Source organism: Notolepis coatsorum, assembly GCF_963971535.1.
Source record: "Notolepis coatsorum genome assembly, chromosome: 16".
Classification (NCBI taxonomy): Eukaryota; Metazoa; Chordata; class Actinopteri; order Aulopiformes; family Paralepididae; genus Notolepis; species Notolepis coatsorum.
Window position 1 is genome coordinate 9,791,539 of NC_140180.1, and position 21,766 is coordinate 9,813,304.

At 42.7% G+C, this 21,766-nt stretch overlaps 1 protein-coding gene across 6 annotated transcripts in view; it reads left to right on the forward strand.

The window, feature by feature from the left end:
• Nucleotides 1–20,752, forward strand: part of LOC311243230 (uncharacterized protein) — a 65,424-nt gene extending 44,672 nt beyond the window's left edge. For 4 of the 6 annotated variants that reach the window (XM_084332370.1, XM_084332371.1, XM_084332372.1 and 1 more), the window contains 3 exons: nt 8,605–8,682; nt 19,634–19,703; nt 20,372–20,752. In XM_084332370.1, the coding sequence (XP_084188496.1) occupies nt 8,605–8,682; nt 19,634–19,703; nt 20,372–20,479 (256 nt within the window). In that variant the 3' untranslated portion in view covers nt 20,480–20,752. Of the gene's footprint in view, nt 1–8,604; nt 8,683–15,799; nt 15,861–19,633; nt 19,704–20,371 lie in introns of all 6 variants that reach the window. The other 2 variants (XR_014620650.1, XM_084332374.1) reach the window with 2 other exon arrangements.
• The last annotated feature ends 1,014 nt before the right edge of the window (nt 20,753–21,766 follow it).

Below are 21,766 nucleotides of genomic sequence, written 5' to 3' on the forward strand. Positions count from 1 at the left end.
TCTTCCTCACCATAGCATATTTCTCCTGGCACGTTTAAACTTCTGCTATCACAACATGTCCGACTCCTGGATCTGCTGCAACTCCTGCTTTCAGTCCCCCAGTGCTGACCGCAAAATAGCATTAGCTGTCACCACCTGTGGACATATCATCTGCAATGTCTGTTTTCAGAAAGGTAATGTGAGCCAATACTGCGTCTGTTTACTAAGGAACATTAGTGTTGCTCGTTAACGATAATATTCAACTTAATTTGGGTTCATGTGATGAAACTCAAACTGACCTGACTCCGTTCAGCCATGCATTATAAGCTGCACAATGACCAGCAGGTAAAACGTGAAGAGACAGTGACATCTGGTGGGCCACTTGTAATATTGTAACTGTGATGACTGAAGGAATGATAGCCTGCTGATACTTCTTGCACTATGGATCTGTGTAGTAGTGGAAAGTAAAGTTTATATTTTTTTTTAACTCAAGTACAGTACTGTACTTAAGTACAATTTCGAGCTACTTGTACTTTACGTGAGTATTTTCATACTAATTTACTACTTAGATTTTGCATAGAAAACATGGCAAAAATGTGTGAAGATTATATACTTTCACATTTGAAGCCTGTCAACTTCAAGATTACTTAATCAGAGCAGCATAACTGGACCACATACCACTTTAACATAACCTTTAACAAGGTGTCGTGATTGTTTTTAATGTATTGTATTTTTTTTACTTTGTGTATACTGTATTTTGTATTTTTTAGTATTTCTGTTTTTATATTGTAAAGCACTTTGGTGCTTTAAAGTTGACCATGACCTTAACATAACCTTTAATCAGAGCAGCATAACTGGACCACATACCACTTTAACAACCTTTAATCAGAGCAGCATAACTGGACCACATACCACTTTAACATAACCTTTAACAAGGTGTCGTGATTGTTTTTAATGTATTGTATTTTTTTTTACTTTGTGTATACTGTATTTTGTATTTTTTAGTATTTCTGTTTTTATATTGTAAAGCACTTTGGTGCTTTAAAGTTGACCATGACCTTAACATAACCTTTAATCAGAGCAGCATAACTGGACCACATACCACTTTAACAACCTTTAATCAGAGCAGCATAACTGGACCACATACCACTTTAACACAACCTTTAATCAGAGCAGCATAACTGGACCACATACCACTTTAACATAACCTTTAATCAGAGCAGCATAACTGGACCACATACCACTTTAACATGACCTTTAATCAGAGCAGCATAACTGGACCACATTCCACTTTAACATAACCTTTAATCAGAGCAGCATAACTGGACCACATACCACTTTAACATAACCTTTAATCAGAGCAGCATAACTGGACCACATACCACTTTAACATAACCTTTAATCAGAGCAGCATAACTGGACCACATACCACTTTAACATAACCTTCAGAGGTCAATGGGTCGAGGCATGAATGTTCCCAAGCACTGGAATACACAAACGTCATGTAGAATGCATAATTTATATACTTAATTACATTCAATAGCAAATACTTATCTGCTTTTACTTTTGTAGAATTTGAATGGAGGACTTTTACCAGCCTAGTCATTGATCTGGTTATTTCTAATTTTACTTAAGTAAAGGAACTGTGTACAAGTTCTTCCACCACTGCTAATGTACTGTATAATCCGTATTGTAACTTTGATTATACTCATATTGTAGCTTACGTGCAACTTTTTTTTCAGGCAAGCAAGGAGAGTGTTTCATATGTAAAGCCAAGTGCCAAGTATCTCCTATCTCAGACAAAGTAAGAATATTTTTGTTAACTTTGACAGATATTTATCTAATGTTGGAAACCTTTGATGAGGAGTTCATGTCATCATAGGAGGGAAAATGGGAACATCGCCATCTTGTGGTTGAAACATAAAAAGAAAATGATACAACTGTAAGCACCTACACAGTCTATGGTTCTGCAAAATGTTCTACTTTTCTCTCTTATCCTCGTATGTGCTTATGTGACCGATCGTATGCGACTCCTCTGCGTTGTGTTAGTTTTTCGATGCCCTGAGGGAGTTTTGAACCAGGGTCGGCCGTTCGGGCGACAGTACAGACCGCTATACCAAGAAGTGAATTCACTGCTTGGTAATGTGTCTGTCTTTTTTTTTTTAGCGTTTTATCGCTTTATTTCTACTGGGCAGTCCAGTAGAGAGAGACAGAGGAGGAATGGGAGACAGAGTGGGGGGGAAGACATTCGGAAAATAACGACGGGTTCGGGAATCGAACCCGGGTCGGCCGTGTTGTGGTTCGCCACTGGGTGGTTCGCCACTGGGGCGCCCTCTATGTGTCTTTTAAGGGGCAGTGAGTTTAACGTACCGCTTACTGCCACAAGTTGTGACTGCAACTTGTTCCTGTTTGCGGACGACTCAGCCCTGCTGGTCTCTGACAAGAACAAGTTACAGGTTGAAAAAACCCTCAGCTCGGAACTAGGCAGAATCTGCATATGGCTCGCTGATAACAAACTATCATTACACATGGGCAAAACAGAGTCCATTCTCTTCGGTTCAAATAACAAACTCAGCAAGACCGACGGCTTCTCAGTTACAGTGGGTGACAATATTGTCACAAGGAAAGATGAAATTACCTACCTGGGTTCCATCCTAGAGGCTAATCTCTCCTGTGACAAAATGGCATCCAATGTAATAAAAAAAGTCAACCAACAAACTCGATTCTTGTACCGGATCTCCTCTCTGGTAAACAAGAATACCCTGAAGACTCTGGCAGGAGCACTCATTCAGGGGTACTACGACTATGCTTGCACCTCATGGTACCAAAGCACCTCAAAGGCGCTAAAAACAAAATTACAAACATCTCAAAACAAACTGGTCAGACTACTGCTTGACCTTACTCCTAGAACCCACCTCACCCCTGCCCACTTTGACAACCTAGGATGGCTTAGAGTAGACGACAGAGTACAGCAACTTGCAATGGGCCTGGTCTACAAGATACACTACACGACCAAGGTACCCATGTACATGTCAAAATACTTCCCAAAGGTCAGTGAATACCACGATCACAACACCAGAGGGAGCTCCACAAATCATGTTAAACCCAGATTTGGCTCAAACAAGGGACTAAACACGTTTAGCAATTATGCCACATCAATGTGGAACGCCCTACCCAAAGCTGTAAAGGAATGTGAATCACTACCCACTTTCAAAAACACTCAAAAAAACACCTACGGGAGACTGCAATTCGAAACTGGCCCCTGTAAATGTCCTAACACAACCCCCTCCAATGTACAGTATATTACCAAGTATGGTCTTGTCAATATTCCAATGTACAGTTTTGCTTGTACAGTTGTACAAAAAGTACAGTTGTACGAAAGTCTTTCTATGGTCTGCATCCCCTTAACAATTGTATGTATTGAGCTGTATTGTACTGTACCCATTCTGCAATCTGTTAATAAAGTTTCCAATCAATCAATCAACCTTCTGTAGTGTGGTAGTGAAAGGTTAACCTTTTGTAGTGTGGTAGTGAAAGGTTAACCTTTTTTTTCTTCCTTTTTTTATTATTGCAAAACAGAAATTATTAAAACTCAGTACTCAACACACAATGCATAGTGAAACTAACAGTCAAGGTGGCTAAAATTACATGCAAGTACAGAAACGAGACAAAAAAAAAAGTCTATAATAATATTTTACCGTATACAGTGTATATCCAACGAAATTAACAATTATACAAATGCCTTATACTGGATATACCCCTAATACCTATTTTCTAAAACCCTACACACATATGCTCCAGCTCGAACCCCCCCCTCCCGGACCCCTCCTTGGATAGTACCTCCATTATCCCTCACTCCTAACCAGACACTACCATTATAAGCTAGCTTTTATTCTCTCCACCACTTCTAACCACATTGACATTTTGGATTCGTTGAGACCCAGAATTCTTGCTGTAGATATTTCTTGATAAATCACATCGAGATATGTAAGAGACCAAACTTTCCGGCACACTTTTTCCGGTTGAAACCAGCGTGATGCGATCAGTTTTTTAGCTACTGTGATACCCGATAAAACCAATCTCTTTAGCTGTGGATCTACTGCAAACTCAAAAACAACATTCAAAAGCAATACAGAGGGGTGTACTGGTATATTCCAAGATACGAGTTCTGATAATTGGTGGGTCACATCTTTCCAGAATGCCTTAACTGGTGGGCAGTCCCAATACATGTGCATAAATGTCCCTTCGTCTCCATTTGTACATTGGGAGCATTTTGAGTCTTGTTTCAGGCCCATTCTGTTCAGTCTTATAGGAGTCAAGTATGTCCTGTGAATATAGTTAAGATTGATTTGTTGATGGTCCGGGTTCCTTGACGTAAGACGGATATTTGCCCATGCTTCTTGCCAATCAAAGTCACTTTCCAGGTCTGGTATATCCCTCCTCCAGACAGTGTCTAGTTGGAGGGTTTCATACGAGGACGTTAGTAATTGATAATAAAAACCTGTCCAAGTAAGAATATGTGCCAATGAAATATATACAACAGTAGTTCTGTTAGACTCTGTTAGATTTGATAAGAAAGGGCTGTCTGGGTAGTGTAGTGTAGTGTTCACGGGTGGGAAGCCGGTGAGGTATGAGCCCTGGTCTTTGGCGATAGCGACTCCTACTACACCCTCCCCAGATCCACAGTAGGGCAGCATGTGGTAGTCTACACCCTCCCCAGATCCACAGTAGGGCAGCATGTGGTAGTCTACACCCTCCCCAGATCCACAGTAGGGCAGCATGTGGTAGTCTACACCCTCCCCAGATTGACAGTAGGGCAGCATGTGGTAGTCTACACCCTCCCCAGACCGACAGTAGGGCAGCATGTGGTAGTCTACACCCTCCCCAGACTGACAGTAGGGCAGCATGTGGTAGTCTACACCCTCCCCAGATCCACAGTAGGGCAGCATGTGGTAGTCTACACCCTCCCCAGATCCACAGTAGGGCAGCATGTGGTAGTCTACACCCTCCCCAGATTGACAGTAGGGCAGCATGTGGTAGTCTACACCCTCCCCAGACCGACAGTAGGGCAGCATGTGGTAGTCTACACCCTCCCCAGACTGACAGTAGGGCAGCATGTGGTAGTCTACACCCTCCCCAGACCCACAGTAGGGCAGCATGTGGTAGTCTACACCCTCCCCAGACCGACAGTAGGGCAGCATGTGGTAGTCTACACCCTCCCCAGACCGACAGTAGGGCAGCATGTGGTAGTCTACACCCTCCCCAGACAGACAGTAGGGCAGCATGTGGTAGTCTACACCCTCCCCAGACAGACAGTAGAGCAGCATGTGGTAGTCTACACCCTCCCCAGACTGACAGTAGGGCAGCATGTGGTAGTTCTACACCCTCCCCAGACTGACAGTAGGGCAGCATGTGGTAATCTACACCCTCCCCAGACCCACAGTAGGGCAGCATGTGGTAGTCTACACCCTCCCCAGACTGACAGTAGGGCAGCATGTGGTAGTCTACACCCTCCCCAGACTGACAGTAGGGCAGCATGTGGTAGTCTACACCCTCCCCAGACTGACAGTAGGGCAGCATGTGGTAGTCTATACCCTCCACAGACCGACAGTAGGGCAGCATGTGGTAGTCTACACCCTCCCCAGACTGACAGTAGGGCAGCATGTGGTAGTCTACACCCTCCCCAGATTGACAGTAGGGCAGCATGTGGTAGTCTACACCCTCCCCAGACCGACAGTAGGGCAGCATGTGGTAGTCTACACCCTCCCCAGACCGACAGTAGGGCAGCATGTGGTAGTCTACACCCTCCCCAGACCGACAGTAGGGCAGCATGTGGTAGTCTACACCCTCCCCAGATCGACAGTAGGGCATCATGTGGTAGTCTACACCCTCCCCAGACTGACAGTAGGGCAGCATGTGGTAGTCTACACCCTCCCCACACCGACAGTAGGGCAGCATGTGGTAGTCTACACCATCCCCAGACCGACAGTAGGGCAGCATGTGGTAGTCTACATCCTCCCCAGACCGACAGTAGGGCAGCATGTGGTAGTCTACACCCTCCCCAGACCGACAGTAGGGCAGCATGTGGTAGTCTACACCCTCCCCAGACTGACAGTAGGGCAGCATGTGGTAGTCTACACCCTCCCCAGACTGACAGTAGGGCAGCATGTGGTAGTCTACACCCTCCCCGGACAGTAGGGCAGCATGTGGTAGTCTACACCCTCCCCAGACTGACAGTAGGGCAGCATGTGGTAGTCTACACCCTCCCCAGACTGACAGTAGGGCAGTAGGGCGGGCCATACTTTTTTTTTTTTTGGAAAATCAATGGAGTGGGGTGTCTAAAATATGTGTTTCTTGTGGGGAATTCAAATATGGGATTATTTTTCTAATCGGATAACTCCTACCTACATCGTTTTGGATTTCAAAATGGCAGATTTTACCATTTTTCACCCCTTGGCCATACATGGATGCCAACATGAATCTGAAGGAAATCCTAACATGCAAGGTGTCTAAATGATGTGTTTCTTAATGGGGAATTCAAATATGAGGTAATTTTTGGCATAGGATAAATATAACCTGCATAATTTTGGATTTCAAAATGGCTGATTTTACCATTTGAACCCATTGGTATTGTATTACAAATTTGCAAAGATAAAAAATATATGGGAAATCATTTATAATGACAAAGCCATCAAATTTATTAACAAGTGAACTGTATATAACTGGATACAACTCCAAAGATCAATAATAATAATAATACTAACAATAATAAATTGTATTTGTAATGCACACAAACACCTAAGTGCTAAATCTCGATCTCCTGACTTCTTGAACTTTGCCAGGTTCCAATATCTTGATTGGACTCATTCTTGGATGGCAAGATCTCCTACTGTACTGCTTTAGCCACCAACCTACAAACACAAACTTAAAGTCAACGTCAGCCATAAATAGGTGAGCTCTTTCCAGAACTACTCAGCAGAAACCTCTGTAACCATTTTAACAAACGTCTCAATGTATTGAGAAAATCCATGGGCATCCTTCCTGACAACCTTGTCTGCTGCTGCAAAGCTTTCTTCTTTGCCCCTTCTCCTTTTCTCTGCCTTCTTTTCCATCCCCTGCCTTTCCGATGTTTTAAGAAGATAGAGGATTGATGGAGCCCCATGGATTTTCTCAATACATTGAGACGTTTGTTAAAATGGTTACAGAGGTTTCTGCTGAGTAGTTCTGGAAAGAGCTCACCTATTTATGGCTGACGTTGACTTTAAGTTTGTGTTTGTAGGTTGGTGGCTAAAGCAGTACAGTAGGAGATCTTGCCATCCAAGAATGAGTCCAATCAAGATATTGGAACCTGGCAAAGTTCAAGAAGTCAGGAGATCGAGATTTAGCACTTAGGTGTTTGTGTGCATTACAAATACAATTTATTATTGTTAGTATTATTATTATTGATCTTTGGAGTTGTATCCAGTTATATACAGTTCACTTGTTAATAAATTTGATGGCTTTGTCATTATAAATGATTTCCCATATATTTTTTATCTTTGCAATTTTGTAATACAATACCAATGGGTTCAAATGGTAAAATCAGCCATTTTGAAATCCAAAATTATGCAGGTTATATTGATCCTATCCCAAAAATGACCTCATATTTGAATTCCCCATTAAGAAACACATCATTTAGACACCTTGCATGTTAGGATTTCCTTCAGATACATGTTGGCATCCATGTATGGCCAAGGGGTGAAAATGGTAAAATCGGTCATTTTGAAATCCAAAATGATGTAGGTTAGAGTTATCCTATCCCAAAAATGAACTCATATTTGAATTCCCCATTAAGAAACACATCATTTAGACACCTTGCATGTTAGGATTTCCTTCAGATTCATGTTGGCATCCATGTATGGCCAAGGGGTGAAAAATGGTAAAATCGGCCATTTTGAAATCCAAAACAATGTAGGTAGGAGTTATCCGATTAGAAAAATAATCCCATATTTGAATTCCCCACAAAAAAACACATATTTTAGACACCCCACTCGATTGATTTTCCAAAAAAAAAAAGTATGGCCCGCCCTAGTAGGGCAGCATGTGGTAGTCTACACCCTCCCCAGATTGACAGTAGGGCAGCATGTGGTAGTCTACACCCTCCCCAGACTGACAGTAGGGCAGCATGTGGTAGACTACACCCTCCCCAGACAGTAGGGCAGCATGTGGTAGTCTACACCCTCCCCAGATTGACAGTAGGGCAGCATGTGGTAGTCTACACCCTCCCCAGACTGACAGTAGGGCAGCATGTGGTAGACTACACCCTCCCCAGACAGTAGGGCAGTGCAACGACCAGGAAGGAAATTTACATAACGATTAAACTGGGGGATGGGGGGAGAAAAAGGTTGAAAGGCAAAAAATATATAAGAAACCTTTGAGGCAGTGGGAATGGACATTATTGTCTTTAGCCGTGTGTAAAAAAAACACCATGGTTGATAATTATAGGTACATTTGTGTCAGAATGTAGCCTTTGTATCCCAGCGCTAGTACTGTCAAGGAAACCAGCAACCTGCAGGTAGAGGACACTGTGTCGCTGTGGTTTATCAAAATGTTTGAGCGCATGATTTGCTTTTTCTTGTGTCACAGACAGCTGAGTGAACAGGAGGTGAAGCTGAGGGAACAGAAGGCCTACATCGCCCAGCTGGAGAGCTCTCTTCAACATAAGTAGAGCAGACACTATTATGTTGTTATTAGAGACTCAATACTCTACACGCCTAAATACATCTCAAATTCCACCACAAAGCAACATTAAAAGTGATTAATTCCTCCGTGTGGCCGAAGCGATCTCTGCTGAGAAACATCGGCAGCTAAACATGCTAATTTTGGTAGAGCCAGACGTCATAATGACGCTTATCTTTAACCTCACTCAACTTCAAACTACAATGGGCTATGAATTATGAATATGAATTTCCTGACACCTCAATCGTCTCTCTCTCCGGAGACGAGCTTCCCATTCTCTTTCACCAGGTAAAGGAGTAACCCAAAGTAAATGAGTACTAACTAACTACTGACTAATAGTGCTAATCAGATGTACAGTATATACAGAGTTGTAGTATTAATATGTACAGTGATACAGGTATAAAGACACTATGGTAGTAAGTCATACTGGCCAGCAGTGTAACTAATAAGAGTAGGTAAGGGACATGTACAGATTTAGATATAGTATCTACAGAGATGTACAGTAAAAAGGATGATATGCAGGTATGTAAAGACAGATGTATATATATATATATACGGTAAGAATAAATATATAGATATGGTATATACAGCATTATTGTATATGCTATCATGCAGAGTTGTGTGGGTTATATGCAGGTGTATAAGTAGAAGGTAGTGTTTCCCACAGGATTTTCAGAGACTATGGGGGGTGAACCTCCGACCCTTAGGGAATATCTTTTTTTTGGTACATTTGAAAGTTAAATGCATCAATCTGGTGCACTTTGAGAGCAAAATAAAGAGGCTAGATCTATGATGAACTTTGTGCTCAAAACACAAAATCGACTAGACTAGTGCTTCCCAATCCTCTCCTCGAAGCACCCCAGCCGTTCAATGTATTTGTTAAATTCCACCACCAGCACACCTGATTCAACTTAACTAGCCCTTTATTAGTTGAATCAAGGTGTGCTGGTGGTGGAATTTAACAAATACATGGAACGGCTGGGGTGCCTCGAGGAGAGGTTTGGGAACCACTGGACTAGAGCGTACATTTGAGCCATCAAAGAAATTAAGCAAAAGTGGTTACCTGTGTTGAACTGGTTTATTTTTTTAGAAAATAAAAAAATATAGTGGATTACTATTACGACTACTACCACTGCCAATACTACTGACACGTCCCTATTGGCAAACTTTATATTTAAAAAAATTGTAAAAAAAAGAAAAAGGATTTATTTTAACTGCCGGAAACGTGTTTTCTGCGTCTTTCCTAGCCATGCTCAAGTTGCCGAGGACGCCGTAACTCGTCTTTGATATCAATATTTCAAAAATCTGTGATCGAAATCATATTTCCCCTCCGCAGCCTTGACACACAGTGCTGGTCTCCTCTCAACCCTCTAGCGGTTCAAGAGCGCCATCTGGTGGCCGATCGGCAGATCGAAACCGGATATTCAACCTTTGAACCGGCAGGACTCACTCCATATGGGGTCCGGGCACTCGCTTGATTGATTGATTGATTGATTGAAAACTTTATTAACAGATTGCAGAATGGGTACAATACAGTACAGCTCAATACACACAATTGTTAAGGGGATGCAGACCAGATAAAGACTTTCGTCTTGTTTACATCAGGGTCCCCCATTTTCAATTCATCAGGACATATATGACATACATGACATACAGATAGTCAGTACTGCTACATCTATACATTTATGTCATACCAGATTTGCAAATACAGTACTGTTTGTGATACAGAAGGAGTCAGGAAAAGGGAGTATATACATTTGACGTAGAAACTGTACATTGGAGGAGGTTGGGTGGGGGGGGGTTGGGTACACTGGGATATTGACAACCGTACTGGGTAATCTACATTGGAGGTGGGGGGGGGGCACACTGTATATACAAGCAAAACTGTACATTGAGGGGGGGGGGGACACACTGTACAAACAAACAAAATTGTACATTGGGCTATTGACAAAACCATACTAGGTAAATGACTGTACATTGGAGGGGGTTGGGTTAGGATATTTACAGGGGCCAGTGTTGAATTGCAGTCTCCCGTAGGTGTCCCTTGAGAGAGGTTTTGAAAGTGGGTAGTGATCCACATTCCTTTACAGCTTTGGGTAGGGCGTTCCACATTGATGTGGCATAATTGCGAAACGTGTTTAGTCCCTTATTTGAGCCGAATCTGGGTTTAACATGATTTGTGGAGCTCCCTCTGGTGTTGTGATCGTGGTATTCACTGACCTTTGGGAAGTATTTTGACATGTACATGGGTACCTTGGTCGTGTAGTGTATCTTGTAGACCAGGCCCATTGCAAGTTGCTGTACTCTGTCGTCTGATGTTAGAGAGACTCTGTCTTCACACAGTGAACATCGATCGGTGGAAATAACTCGAAAAAACAACATGATTTGGACGTATATACTATTATACAACCTGGAAATAGATCCGGCATTTCAACATCCCATAATCGAAAACTGTCTACTCCAAGCTGATAGCCCAACGGCCCGAGGAGACTGGGGTGAGTTTTAGCGTGTAGTATTACCGTGTTCGATACTAACTGCTATGATGAACATATGACCCACATTAGATGAATGGTATAACGTTGCCCACGGAATTATAAACGCCCCCTCGCCCATCCGGTCAACATCAGATGACGTGTAGTAAATTCTAGAAGTACGTCCAGTTGAAATTTTTTATCTCGCACAGATTCCTACCAAACTGTATTTCATCATCAATATAATGCATTTGGGGTTATAAATCACGTTCTGGAGAAAGCTGCAGAAAGAGATGAAAACATACTTATACTTTAGACCATATTTTAGTATGAATATGTGAATGAAAAAGTTTAACGTTGCTACACCATGAACAATACATATAGGACCTTGAATGGGCCATAATAATGGCAATCTAGCAATAGAATTTAAAAAGTTATAGCCCTGCAAAGAAGGGGAACTTCTCCATGTTAAATATAGCTGGCAAGGGATGGTATATCATGAATTTAACCTTGGGCAATCAAAGTGTTAATGTAATTTATTATTATTTTTCATTATACAACTGTGGCGGGACGCCACAGTCTATGTAATTAATGGGAAACCCTGGAAGGATTATGCAGGTATATTCAGATAGATATGGATATATATACTGTATACAGTATATATAAATATGTAAATATAAATGTATATACCGGTATACTGTATACAGTATATATATATAAATATGTATATGTAAATATAAATGTATACTGTACGGGATATACAGCACTATTGTACATGCTATCATACAGGGCTATATGGGTAGAGTATAGTATGAGGTAGGTTATTTTGATTATTATGATTACAGTCATATAAAGCAACTCCGCTACAAACGCAAGAGAGAGACCCAGATTGGGATTCCCCCTTTAACTTGAAAAAAAAAAAAAAAAAGGCCACAGCACACCAGCCTCCACGTAACGGACTCTTCACCGAGACCACTGTCGGGCCGTCTCCACCAGGGTTTTAACGGCAGAATCATGCCGGCCAGACGGCGTGGGATAGCCTTCCCTTTTGCTTCCTGAAGCGCACGATAAACCCCTTCACTCGGATCAGAAAGCACTGTCCGAAGTTCCACGCGAAACACTCATGTTTTATTAAAACTAGGGATGTTCGATATTGGCTTTTTTTTACCGATATCCGATATTGTCCAACTCTTAATTTCCGATACCGATATCAACCGATACCGATATATATATGCAGGGTTTCCCCCCCAAAAAACGGAATAATTTCAGGTCATTAACACTTTGAATGCCACTCACGGCTTTTCTCGGGTTATTACCCCCCGGGTTGAATGCCCACCTCACGAGAATATTCGTTTTATTCGTTTTTTTATTTATTAGCGATCTGAAATCATATTGCATCAAGCGAGCCTACCGTTGGAGATCCAGTCACCCCAGGTGCTCAGATGTGAAAAAAGCGCCCCCTATCGTCTCCCAGATGGTAAATCACCCTTTTGGATTGGACTCAATGAAAGTGAATGGGAGAAAGGATTTCTGACTCCACATTTTACGTCTCACTCACGCAGCCGGCATCGACCGGCATCACTCCGGAGCCTGAAGAGCAGCGGGGATTATGTGTTCTACTGTATACAATGATCGATTTTTTCGAATGGTGATCAGAAATTGGAATAATCCATTTGGATACCATCTGATCTCGGGTAAGGAATCTATGTTATCAGTCTTAGGATAATCAGACTTGTTTTCACGGATATATAAGCGTTTCCCCTATATGTGATATAGCTGTTTTGACTGTAAAAGCCATCAGGAAATAAGAGCAGCGATTATCAGCGAGCGGCACGAGCGTGCGTGCGCACACATATACTATAGATTATCTAACGTTTATTTGAAAACTATTCATAAATAGGCAGACAAATGACAACGTTCTAGAATATTCCAGTAAAAGGCGATTATCATAGAATGGGTTGTTTTTTCCGCAAAAACGAGTGATTTTCAAAATGCTATCAAACGGAAATTAAGCGATAAAAAAACAATCTGCTTTGACAATGTTGACTGGAAAATGAGTCTTTGATAAGCGACGGGCAGATTAGACACATAGCCATAATTTAAAACATAGATTAGGCGATATTAACGTTAACATTGAAGTGGATTTGGGCATTCAAGGGGGTAAAAAGGAAAACACGGACTGGCTCTCAAAGTGTTAACATTACATATCTCTTGTCATGGAATTAACACAACATTATGCATACTTTTCACAATAAATAAAATAAGAATTTGTTCTTACTTGCTTGCCTGGGTAAATAAAGGTTAAATAAATGTAAAAGTAAATAAAAATTTGTGTTTTTTTTTTTTTTTTTAACCGATACCAATAATTTTCGATATTACATTTGAATGCCAATATTGGCCGATAATATCGATAGGCCGATAATATCGGACATCCCTAATTAAAACACGTGGGCCAGCTGGCAATTTGACACTTTCACCGCGGGCGACCCGGGATTACAGCGTCTGCGTGTTACAAGAGAAGAGATGCAGCTCACCGCTCACCTATACTGTACCTCTCCCAAGAATGTTGACAACGGATGTTTTCCAAAAAACGTACACATTGTTCTCCTTAACATAGTTTCCGTATACACAGGCTCAATTTACACAACGTCATGTACGCCAACTAATGACGGTACAACCAATCAGTAATAATAGGGTTTCCTGGGAGGCCAATTAAACTTAACAAGGACCCTTAGGGATACAACACGTTTTCAGTTCTTTTGGAATAAAATAATCTCGCTGCGTCGACTGAATCGGACAGTTAAAATGTGTTTTTGTTTTGGGCTTGGCAGGGCACCGTACGAGGCTGGCTGCTCCTCTCTCACTAGGTGTCACTCCTGGCATGTGTTTACTGCCGGTAAATGAGATCCAGAGCTGAGTCAGAAGGTAGTTTCACCCTAAAAAAAAGGTTGGATCTACAGCGGTAGCCAGCCTGACTCTGCTAAAATATACTGAACATTTACCCAAACTGATGAACCTCGCATCGACCTCATGCTACCCATGTGTGCATGTTCAGGTACATGTGTGCATAGGTTTCTTTTACGCCTCTTTAAAGGTGCTGTAAGCTGTATTTTCTTTGTTAAAATGAATGGTCTACATGTGAAAATAATAAGCTCTACATTCCGACAGCCATCACTGATATAATGTTTGGTCAGTAACATGGGTCTCCCAGTCCCTCCAATCTGCAGTAAACAGAACATTTATTTTCTGGTATCCTGTTCCCACTTTATCCAATCAGGAGGGAGAAATCTGCAAACACTGCAAAAATGGTCTTGACAAAAACAAAAAATAAAAACAAATATGTTTCTGCCAGCAAATTTGGCTCGGCAAGATTTATTGAAATACCGTAATTCCTCTAATAGTAACCGGTATTCAATTAAAAATTATCGTAATGATGAAGTACAAGGCCCAGGCCTAGAACTGCACCCAGAGAGAGGGAACTGCGCCCTGAGTGGGAGGTTCGAAGGGTCAAAGTGGGTATAAAGCAAGAGGGAAGACTGTCAAGTTTTAAACTGTGGATACCAAACAGAGAAGGTAAAGACGACTTTGAACTGTTAAACAGTAATCCAGGATATTTTTATTGCACTGTACATTTCTATTTTTTTTAATCTATTCTATTCTACAATTTTATTGCACTGCACTATTTTACTCTGTCTATTTTATCTTTTTTTATTTATATATTTTTTAAATCTTTTTTCCCCTTCTTTTTCCGTTTTTCTCCCCGACCCAATGTTAGTCGTTATGCCAATTCCCAATCCCCCTTCCTGGTCGTTGCGCACTCTACCCCCTACCGTCGGCCCGGGAGGGCAGAGACTATCACATGCTTCCTCCGACACATGTGTACCCAGCCCACCGCTTCTTTTCACCTGGCAGCGCGGACTCTCCCTCGGGGGAGTGTAACGTGTGGAAGGTCACACTACCTCCCTCCAGATCCTTCCCTCGCTGTGCAGGCGCCCCGACCGAACTGTAGGAGTCGCTGTCCACAACGACCCGGACCCACCCCGCCGGCTTCCCTCCCACTGACTCTGCCAATCGAGCCAGTATGACGGCCGGCCGAGCCGGAGGCAACGCTGACAGCTGGATTCGATACCAGTGTCTCTTGCGTTGGCGCCGAGCGCCTTGTCCGCTGCGCCACCCAGCCGCTATGTTACATCCCAATGTATATATTCCCCAGTGTGTGTCTCCATGTGTGTGTGTTCTCCATTTTGTTTCCTCCCTCCAGCCATTGTTCCCTTCCCCATTGGTCCCTGCCAGGCCAATCCTTCCATTATTGCAACACAGCAGTGATTGGTGGATGGCTTTCCAGACTCCAACACTCAATCCACACCACCCAATCATGGATCACCCCACACCTGTTAAAACATGGCTTCTCACTTCAGTCTCTCTCTCTCTCTGGCATGAGGCTAGGCTTGTTGTCATTTTGGTAAACCTGTAACCTTGACAGTATTGCATCTCGTTTATTGGCCTTTGGTGCTTAGTAGTAATTTCCTTGTGTGTGTATGGCCACAGAGAGAGCATTGTTAGTTATAGTTTGTTTTTGTATATATTCTGCTTTTGTTTCTGTATAATTAATGTGTTTTTCTCTTTCTCAGGAAGCACAGATGGGGTGAGCTGCCATTTCCTTTGGACATTGTTTTCTCCTGTTTTGGTTAGGTAAGAGTAGTTTAGGTAATGTAATCTCTTTTACCATAGATTAGATTGTGTTTATTTGGAGTATAGTGGTGTTTGTTTGTTGTTTTGGCCTGGGCTCACCCCTGAGCTACATGTGCTTCCTTTGCATCTATTCAATAAATATCATTGTTGTTTACAAACGTGGTCCATCTTTTCTGTCAACCAACTGTTATGTTACAGCCCTTTACCCTTAGACTCACAGGGGTCGTAACACGCTATCTTACTCTTTTTATTATTGTCTATTTAAAACTGAATCAACCCATAAACTAGGTGGCCTGTTGAGATGTTAGATCCTAATGTGAACAACTGTGATTTTATATGTCTGCACTTTATGTGCTCATTTTATGCCTGTCTTTTTTCTGTTGTGAAGCGCTTTGAGCTGCAGTTTCTGTATGAAAGATGCTATACAAATAAAGTTTATTATTATTATTATTACAACACCGAGCACTAGGGCTCTCTCACCTAGAGGTCGCTGTCTGATGACATCATGACATGTAACGTAGAACGTCTGCAGAGTTACAAAATCCAAAGTCTATGCTTGAAACACCTTGTTTGTGGTCCAGCCTTTCTTTCACTCTTGCAATAAAAACCCGACACACTCTGGTCTGACCTCAGTTGCCTTTTTCGAGTTTAAATAAAGGTTTGAAATTAAATAAAGTAATTTATGCTATTGGCTGTATTAGAGGGTGGGAGAAGCTGGCGGGGTGGGTCCGGGTCGTTGTAAACAGCGACTCCTACAGTTCGGTCGGGGCGCCTGCTAAGCGCGGATAGGACCTGGGTGGGATAGTGTGATCCTTCCACACGCTACGCCCTCTCAGGGAGGATCCGCGCTGCCAGGTGAAAAGAAGCGGTTGATTGGCTGGACGTGTGTCGGAGGAAGCACGTGATAGCCTCCACTCTCCCAGATGATCTGACTGTGGGGGGTAAGTGCGCAGCGACCAGGAAGGGATTGGGAATTGGCATACGACTAACATTGGGATGGGAGAAAATCGGAGGAAAATGGAGGGGGGAAAAGATCAATAAAAAAAAAAAAAAAATATGGTGACTATTAGTTATGATGACACAATGTGACTAGTAGTTATGATGACACAATGTGACTATAGTAGTTATGATGACACAATGTGACTAGTAGTTATGATGACACAATGTGACTATAGTAGTGGTTAGTAGTAGTGACACAATGTGACTATAGTAGTGGTTAGTAGTAGTGACACAATGTGACTATAGTAGTGGTTAGTAGTAGTGACACAATGTGACTATAGTAGTGGTTAGTAGTAGTGACACAATGTGACTATAGTAGTGGTTAGTAGTAGTGACACAATGTGACTATAGTAGTGGTTAGTAGTAGTGACACAATGTGACTATAGTAGTGGTTAGTAGTAGTAGTTTGTTCATAAACGTTACATTCCTAAGATAAGATATTCCTTTATTCATCCCATTGCGTAAATGCGGGCATCATAGCAGCATGAGGGAGGGGGGAGGGGAGGTACAGGTATGGGCAGGGTAATAGTAGAAAGACATAAATACCTCATAACCTCATATGCGTGAAGAGATCTAGATAAAAATGTGCGTACAAGATGGCGGCTCGCTTGTAAATCTTCTCTTTTCTATCTGAAGTTGAACCAAAAATATATAAACATTTTAACTGTAAGATTGCTACGCTATTGCTGGATCTTGAGTCATATTTGATCTGCAACGTCTAGTCTGAAAGTTTGATCTGACTTTCCTTCATCAGTACAAACGGTGGCTCGCTCGTTACAGGCACAGAAACAGTCTGTTGAGAACAGGACTGAAACACAGAGGTATAGAGGCTGCTAGAATGAGAACAGGACTGAAACAGAGGTATAGAGGCTGCTAGAATGAGAACAGGACTGAAACAGAGGTATAGAGGCTGCTAGAATGAGAACAGGACTGAAACAGAGGTATAGAGGCTGCTAGAATGAGAACAGGACCGACACAGAGGTATAGAGGCTGCTAGAATGAGAACAGGACTGAAACAGAGGGTTATAGAGGCTGCTAGAATGAGAACAGGACTGTAACAGAGAGGTATAGAGGCGGCTAGAATGAGAACAGGACTGAAACCGAGGTATACAGGCTGCTAGAATGACAACAGGACTGAAACAGGCGTATAGAGGTTGCTAGAGTGAAAACGGGACTGAAACAGAGGGGCATAGAGGCTGCTAGAATGACAACAGGACTGAAACGGAGAGGTATAGAGGCTGCTAGAATGACAACAGGACTGAAACAGAGGGGTATAGAGGTTGCTAGAGTGAGAACGTATGTAATCAAAAAAGTCAACCAACAAACTAGATTCTTGTACCGGATCTCCTCTCTGGTAAACAAGAATACCCTGAAGACTCTGGCAGGAGCACTCATTCAAGGGTACTACGACTATGCTTGCACGTCATAGTACCAAAGCACCTCAAAGGCGCTAAAAACAAGATTACAAACATCACAAAACAAACTGGTCAGACTACTACTTGAACTTACTCCTAGAACCCACCTCACCCCTGCCCACTTTGACTACCTAGGATGGCTTAGAGTAGACGACAGAGTACAGCAACTTGCAATGGGCCTGGTCTACAAGATACACTATATGACTAAGGTACCCATGTACATGTCAAAATACTTCCCAAAGGTCAGTGAATACCACGACCACAACACTAGAGGGAGCTCCACAAATCATGTTAAACCCAGATTCGGCTCAAACAAGGGACTAAACGAGTTTAGCAATTATGCCACATCAATGTGGAACGCCCTACCCACAGCTGTAAAGGAATGTGAATCACTACCCACTTTCAAAACCACTCTCAAAGAGCACCTACGGGAGACTGCAATTCGAAACTGGCCCCTGTAAATGTACAGTAAATGTCCTAACCCAATAATACACAAGACCCTCTTCTTGGGACCAAGTAAGGTTGTCGATATTCCAATGTACAGTTTTGCTTGTACAGTTGTACAGTGTTCCCCCCCCCCACCCCTCCCACCCAACCTCCTCCAATGTACAGTTTCTACATCAAATGTATATACTCTCTTTTTTAGACTCTTTTTGTATCACAAACAGTACTGTATTTGTAAATCTGGTATGTCATAAATGTATAGATGTAGCAGTACTGTATCTGTATGTCATGTATGTCATATATATTATGATGAATTGAAAATGGGGGACCCTGATGTAAACAAGATGAAAGTCTTTCTCTCGTCTGCATCCCCTTAACAATTGTGTGTATTGAGCTGTACTGTACTGTACCCATTCTGCAATCTGTTAATAGAGTTTTCAATCAATCAGAACAGGACTGAAACGGAGGGGAACCCTTTTTTTTTATCTGAAGCAATTTACAGAATTGTAACTATGCATAAAAAAAGGTCCAGTGTTCATATGGTCGACACATTATATATATATATATATATATATATATATATATATATATATATATATATATATACCATTATTATGCTGCCTTCAAGCCCTTCTGGAAAATTCCTACCTCCCAGTTCAGAAGTTGTAAATACGACATTTCACGCATTTAAGTGCTTTTGGTCAGAAACTTGGAAATAGTCTATGGACACCGTAAAACAACTATTACTATCAATGTACTATTACCAATAGCCAATATTTTCAATAAGAATTGAGTCTATTATTGGATAACTCTTTATTTAAATTGTATGAATTTGTTGTGAATTGTAAGATGAAGCCTTGTGTTTGCGTGTGTGTGTGTGTCTGTGTGTGTGTGTGTGTGTGTGTGTGTGTTTAGGAACAATCCCTCACCGATCAAGCGATCAGAGCACGTTGGTGGAGTGCTCTCCACGCTCCGTCACAGTGAGGTGAATAAGTCTAAACCATCGGCATGGCAACGTCAAACCTTTACCGTGTGATCACAACAGAATAACTACAAACACTCTGTCATCTGTGTTATATTTCTTCCTTGTCTTCATTATTAGGACACCATTTTAATCCGAAGCCTCTTGTCTCCTACCCTCCTTTCCTATCGTCTCCACTCTATATCTCTTTTCCCTCTTCTCCTTGACCTCATCTCTCCTCCCCTCTCCTCTCTTCTCTTCTCCTCCCCTCTCATTGACCCACTCTCCCCTCCTCCCCTCTCATCTCCTCTCCTCCCCCTCTCCCCTCCCCCTCTCCCCTCCTCCCCTCTCATCTCATCATCTCCTCCCCTCTCTCATCTCTTCTCCTCTCCTCCCCCCTCTCCCCCCTCCCCTTTCCTCTCCTCCCCCTCTCCCCTCCTCCCCTCTCATCTCATCATCCCCTCTCCTCTGATCTCCCCTCCTCCCCTCTCCTCTCCCCTCCTCCCCTCTCATCATCTCCTCTCATCTCTTCTCTCATCCTCTCATCTCCTCTTCTCTCATCTCTTCTCTCATCCTCTCATCCCCTCCTCTCCTCTCCTCTTCTCTCATCCTCTCCTCCCCTCTCCTCTCCTCCTCTCTCATCCTCTCCTCCCCTCTCCCCTCCTCCCCTCTATTCTCCTCTCCTCTCCCAGTCGTTTCCAGAAAGTACCGTTGACTCCAGACATCGCTCGTTCCTCTGGCTGGCAGCCGCTTGCCTTCAAACCCTCTACCTTCAGGATGCATACCTCCATGTCCCCTAGTCGTCCTCGTTAACACACACACACACACACACACACACACACACACACACACACACACACACACACACACACACACACGCACACACGCACACACACACACACACACACGGGTGCATGGATAAATTTGTTAAACATCCGACACAGATTATGCATTCTAGCAGCCTCTATTTACAAGATTTACAAGCCACGTCTTTTTATCAAGATCTCTTCACATGCACATAACACACACATTTTGTTTATTGTCTGCTGTTAATTAAATCAATTGAATTATTTCACGAGTGTGGATTTTCTTTTTTTATGCCACCTATTTAAGAATCTGCCAGTTTTGAGAATCCCAGGTTTGGTGAGCGCAGCGCGTCGGTCCTCTGCACCGCGCTGTAAGTACCAGGTTTGGTGAGCGCAGCGCGTCGGTCCTCTGCACCGCGCTGTAAGTACCAGGTTTGGTGAGCGCAGCGCGTCGGTCCTCTGCACCGCGCTGTAAGTACCAGGTTTGGTGAGCGCAGCGCGTCGGTCCTCTGCACCGCGCTGTAAGTACCAGGTTTGGTGAGCGCAGCGCGTCGGTCCTCTGCACCGCGCTGTAAGTACCAGGTTTGGTACTACAACGCTGTTCGGTTTCCGGGTTCCTCTGATTGGCCACTAAGCCCACGTGACCCTATGCTAGCACGCCCCCCTTATCGCCGCCAGTTATCGCTTACGCCCGCGCATGAGCCGCAACAAGCCCCTTCAATGACAGAGCTCGCATATTTGCGAATGCATAAACTATATCTTAAATTATGGCTATGTGTCTAATATGGCCGTCGCTTATCAATTACTTGTTTTGTTTACATCAGGGTGAACGCTGTTGCATTCGCAAATATGAGAGCCAGCAATACGCAGCTCCAGTTAACCTAATTTATACCGTAACGAATCATTAAAAAAATATACCGTTAACTGGAATATGTTGTTTCTTTACACATGTTGGATTATGTAATTGGTTTGTCATGACAAACCAATAACAAATCGCTACTTTAGATCAGGGTGAACGCTGTTACGCTGCCACCACCCACTTCAATGACAGAGCTCTCATATTTGCGAATGCATAAACTATATCTTAAATTATGGCTATGTGTCTAATATGGCCGTCGCTTATCAATGACTTGTTTTGTTTACATCAGGGTGAACGCTGTTACGCTGCCACCACCCACTTCAATGACAGAGCTCTCATATTTGCGAATGCATAAACTATATCTTAAATTATGGCTATGTGTCTAATATGGCCGTCGCTTATCAATGACTTGTTTTGTTTAC